The sequence below is a fragment of the Quercus suber genome, unplaced genomic scaffold (assembly GCF_002906115.3).
Source record: "Quercus suber isolate HL8 unplaced genomic scaffold, Cork oak 2.0 scaffold_5, whole genome shotgun sequence".
NCBI lineage: Eukaryota > Viridiplantae > Streptophyta > Magnoliopsida > Fagales > Fagaceae > Quercus > Quercus suber.
In genome coordinates this window covers 1,369,084-1,373,920 of record NW_027069471.1, presented here as the reverse complement: position 1 = coordinate 1,373,920, position 4,837 = coordinate 1,369,084, and the positions used below count along the sequence as shown (strand labels likewise).

Sequence of the window (4,837 nt, the reverse complement as noted above, 5' to 3'; positions counted from 1 at the left end):
TAATTGACACTGTAAATGTTTGATACCCTTTTGCAGCTTCAGCTTTGTGGTCATGCCACATTGGCTGCTGCACACACAATCTTTACTTCTAGTTTTATGAATTCCAGCATTGTGGAATTTGTCACTGTATCCGGAATTGTGACTGCTAGAAGGGTTCCCGAAATCAAAACAACCGATGGTTTGAATTCTCAGAATGGCGAATCACGTGAGAGCTTTCTTATTGAATTGAATTTTCCCACCACCCCAATGGCTGATTTAAATTCTGCTGAGGTTTCAACAATTTCCAATGCCCTGAATGGTGCTTCTATGATTGATATAAAGAGGACAACTGCTAAAGATGATATCGTTGTAATGCCTCCATACTTTTTCTCTTTGATTTAATATTTCTTTTACTCATAAGTTTTGAGTATCATATAGTAATATATGCATTCGAAAATTCCCTGAGAGAATATAATGTTGGCTTAACATGAATGATATGAACTATTGTGTGCATTGTTTTTAACCCAATTGAGAATCATGACTAGTCTTATCTGTTGACATGATCATTAGATTCGATGTATAATTGGTTGGAATATTTCTAACAACCTTTGTGTGCCTAAGTGATTCTCAAAGCAAAAGTGGCATCTTTTTGACTAACAGATGAAATTTTTGTTGTACTAGGAACTAAGATAATAGTCTTTTGCAGGTCATTCTCCCATCAGGACAAGCTGTTGAAGAACTACAGCCACAATTTGATGCAATACGCAAATGTCCAGGAAGGGGGATAATTATTTCAGGGGTTGCTCCCCTAGGGTCTGGATTTGACTATTACTATCGATATTTCGGCCCAAAATTTGGGATCAATGAGGTAAAATATTTGGTCTCAAACAATGTAATGCTTTTCAAAAACTTGATGTTATAAATCAATTTCTAGATAACATTAGAAATCCTTTAGTTTCTGGGGTGCTACTAGAATTCAGAACTAAAAAAGGAAAGGGGAAAAAAGTGACTCCTCTTTCGGTTATTGTCTAAAATTGAAATTAAACTAGTGGGGAGTCCTCTTACTTATCACTTCTCTTTTAGGATCCTGTAACTGGGAGTGCAAATTGTGCCTTAACACCATACTGGAGCAAAAAATTGGGGAAGTGTGATTTGATTGCTTATGCGGTATTATTGCTATCTCTAGTGCATTGAAACTTATGTAATCTTTGTCTTCATTGTATAATTTACATTGTTTACTTTGTTCAGGCATCACCTAGAGGTGGAGTACTAAACATTCATTTAGATGAACAAAAACAAACAGTGCTTCTACGAGGAAAAGCCATTATTGTCATGGAAGGGTCTCTTCTAGTTTAGAGATTTGGAGTTGAAACTCCATGTTTTGTTTTTATACAATTGAAATAAATGGTTACTGGGTATAAGAATCCCTTGGAATTGGAATTTGATTTTCAACTTATTAGGTCATTCTGGAGATGTTTGGTAATGTTGTTTTAGTAACGTTATTTGTATTTTTTTGGAATACGTGTGAATGAAAAAATGTATAAAAATACGTGTAATATTAATGTTGTTTAAACACTAAAAATTGTTGTTTGAAATACCTTACCAAACACCCCCTCTAATTTTGTGGTTCATATTAAAAAAAATGTCTTTATCAAACTTATCTAATTCTTTTTTTTTTTTTTAGAATACTAAATATTTTAACACATACACACGGGGAGAGGAGAGAAGGTCTCAAAGAAACTTACAGTTGTGTATATCTAAAAGAACCTAAACTTATCTAATCTTAATCGTTAATAGTAACATACCAAAAAAAATGTATGCATTAGTCCATTAGAATTCTCCTTATAGACATACTCTATGTAAATGTTGATTTGGAACCATACAAGTAAATTTATTATAAAAAATAATAATAATAATAATAATAATAATAAAGGTGAGCATTAGACCATGGCCCTTTAGTTTAAGGCTCTCCCACTCCCCCAACAAATTGATACAAGATCTCTAATGAACAAGTGAATTGGTCTTAAAAATGAGCCCAAATGGACTAACAAAAAAGAGCAAAAATCCATTGGTTCACGATTTTGGGTTAAAGTAGTTTCTCAACTATATATATCAATGGGCTCTTGGTCGACTCTCTAGGCCTCTTTCTCCAAACATATTACATATATAGTACTATCCTCCTGTTTAGTCTATGCTCAGCATAGCTAGTTACTGAAAAATTAATCGATTTTTAGAAGATTTTAGTATTCTAAAAAAAAAAAAAGAGTCTCTCTCCCTCGTAGGTGTCTCTCTCTCCCTCACTTTGTAGGAGTACTTTCCTCCTCTCCCTTTTGGAAGAGATCTCAGCTCCCCTTAGTGGGGCTTTTCCACACCCTCAAAACACCCGTTTCCCCAATGGAGCAAGAAGTTATTAATGAGCTACAGCATCTCTGCCTCACCAAGGAGGAAGAAGAAGAAATACCAATTTCCACACAAAGCTGAGAAGACTTGCTAGAAGAATGCTCATTAAGTTTGTTTGGAAGATTACTCACTAACAGGTAACAAAACATGAGAGCTCTGAAAAGCACATTAAGAGCAGCATGGAAGATGGGATCAGAGCTGAGAATAGTGGATGTAGGAAGTAATATTTTGCAATTTAAATTTGGTTCAAGCTATCAACGTGATTGGGTTGAAAACAGTGGGCCATGGAACTTTAAAAACAATTTGCTTCTTCTTTGTAGATGGAAGAAAGGCCTCACTGCTGCAAATATGGTTTTCACTTATTCTCCTTTTTGGATCCAGTTGTGGGGCTTACCATTTGAGCTCATGTCAGAGGAAGTGGGTCAGGATATTGGAAGGAGTTTGGGGCGCTTGATAGAAGTAGATAGAAGAGCATGTCTATCGGATCAAGCCAAGTTCATGCGCATTAGGGTGGATCTTCCAATAGAAAAGCCACTTCGAAGAGGTGGGCAAGTGGTAAGCAAGGATGGTGAAAAGTTTTGGGTTCATTTTAGGTATGAAAGACTACCCATGTTTTGCTACCTGTGTGGAAAGTTAGGCCATGATGAAAAGCACTGTAAGGTAAATGCAACTCGGCAAAACACTCCAAAGTAATACGGTGAATGGTTAAAAGCGAATGGTGCATTTAAGGGTAGAAATGAAAAGAAAAAAAACTTCAATGGCAGCAATATCAGTTCTGAGATTGATGGCAATGAAGATGGAGGAAACACTGCTGCCGAGAATTTGCAGCAATTTTCGGTGAAGGATCACATGGGAGGAAGCTCCTATGGTGGTTGCTTTCAAAATTCAAAATCAGCAGACAAGTCAACTCAAAGTCAGGATTATGGCGTGTCAGACACTCATGCTTGGCAGACAGCAGAAGTCAGGTATGGAAAGGACATAAAGGAAACTGACAAGAAGGATTTAGGGAAAAAAGATGGGTCATGTGCTGGGAGTCCCAATCCCATTCCACTAGATAAATCTGATCTTGTTACACAGATGGGAGAAAGTAGTGCTTTAATAAGTAGATGTCAGCCCACTCCAATGTTTGAAAGCTTAACCGGAGTTACCAGCCCACATAAGCCAATGATTTGGGCCCAAATGCAAGAAGAAAACGCTGGACAAGCAGCAACCCAAAATGACATTAAAAGCAAAAGAGGAAAGGGCCGAATTAAGAAAATTGCACGGGAGAAAGGTCAGGCCCAAAGTGAAGAGAAACAAGTCCAGGGCCCAAGTTTAGGCTCAAAGCGTCAAATTACTCTGCTCTTTGTAGAGGGAGAAGAAGAAAATTTAACCAGGAAAAGGAAATGTGAGAGGTTCGATGGTGGTGCTCTCGGTGCTCATGCAGAATCTGATTTATCGGCGGTGGCTGCAATGTAGCACCGCCGGGAGCTATGAATTCCTTAGGCTGGAACTGCCGGGGGCTTGGGAACCACCAGTCAGTTCGAGCATTGCTTGATCTGGTGCGATGCTAGGATCCCAAAATAGTCTTCTTATCGGAGACTAAGGTAAGAAAGAAACGTATGGAGAGAATTAAGGAAAGAGTTGGGTTTGCAAATGGGCTCTTTGTGCCTTGTCAAGGTCGTAGTGGGGGGCTGGCTCCCTTGTGGACAAGAGAAATTGACTTGGAGATCAAGAGCTTTGGCAGATACCATATTGACGCTGTTATTACAAAGGAGAACTCAAATTTTAAGTGGAGATTCACTGGCTTCTATGGCCACCCCCAAACTCACATGAGACAGAAGTCTTGGGATTTGCTGGAATACTTAAAGAATCAATCTCAGCTGCCTTGGTTTTGTTTTGGTGATTTCAATGAGATCCTATCAATGGAAGAAAAATCTGGGGGGGTTACAAGATCACAGAGTCAGATGGATAAATTCAGAAATGTGGTTAATGCTTGTGGTTTCAAAGATTTAGGCTACTTGGGTCCGGACTTTACATGGTGTAATATGTAGGCTAGTGATAATAGGGTTTATTTGAGGTTGGACAGAGCTTTTGCAACCAGTGATTGGATTGACAAATTTGGTGAAGTAAGAGTTAATCACCTGGTGGAATCAACTTCAGACCACTGTGTTTTATATGTAGCGGATCCCAAAACTCCTAAACAATCCCGTACTCGCCGTTTCCACTTTGAAGCAATGTGGACTAAAAGCGAGGAATGCAAAGACGTCATTGAGGCTGCCTAGAGTATTGCAGACAATGTAAATACAGCTGAAGGGTTGGCTGCTACTTTGAATGCCTGTGCCATGGATCTTAAGGCTTGGAGCTCTACTACTTTCGGCCAAATTCCAAAGAAAATCCAGGAGAAAAGGAAACGGTTTAGCAATCTAGTCCAATCGGATCGGGATGGCCTGTTAGGAGAAGAAATAAATCAGGTGCG

The 4,837-nt window shown here is 38.6% G+C and overlaps 1 protein-coding gene across 1 annotated transcript; it reads left to right on the top strand.

The window, feature by feature from the left end:
* Positions 1–1,435, top strand: LOC111998770 (uncharacterized). Its single transcript, XM_065771995.1, has 4 exons — positions 1–348; positions 686–847; positions 1,063–1,146; positions 1,228–1,435. The coding sequence occupies exons 1-4, from the start codon at positions 16–18 to the stop codon at positions 1,333–1,335; spliced, it is 687 nt and encodes a 228-aa protein (XP_065628067.1). The 5' UTR covers positions 1–15; the 3' UTR covers positions 1,336–1,435.
* The last annotated feature ends 3,402 nt before the right edge of the window (positions 1,436–4,837 follow it).

Bases quoted from the DNA above. Each gene is read 5' to 3' on its own strand.
- LOC111998770 (XM_065771995.1), top strand. From the start codon at position 16: ATGTTTGATACCCTTTTGCAGCTTCAGCTTTGTGGTCATGCCACATTG. The intron at 349-685 runs GTAATGCCTCCA...AGTCTTTTGCAG, and splicing joins CTGCTAAAGATGATATCGTT to GTCATTCTCCCATCAGGACA. The intron at 848-1,062 runs GTAAAATATTTG...CTTCTCTTTTAG, and splicing joins CAAAATTTGGGATCAATGAG to GATCCTGTAACTGGGAGTGC.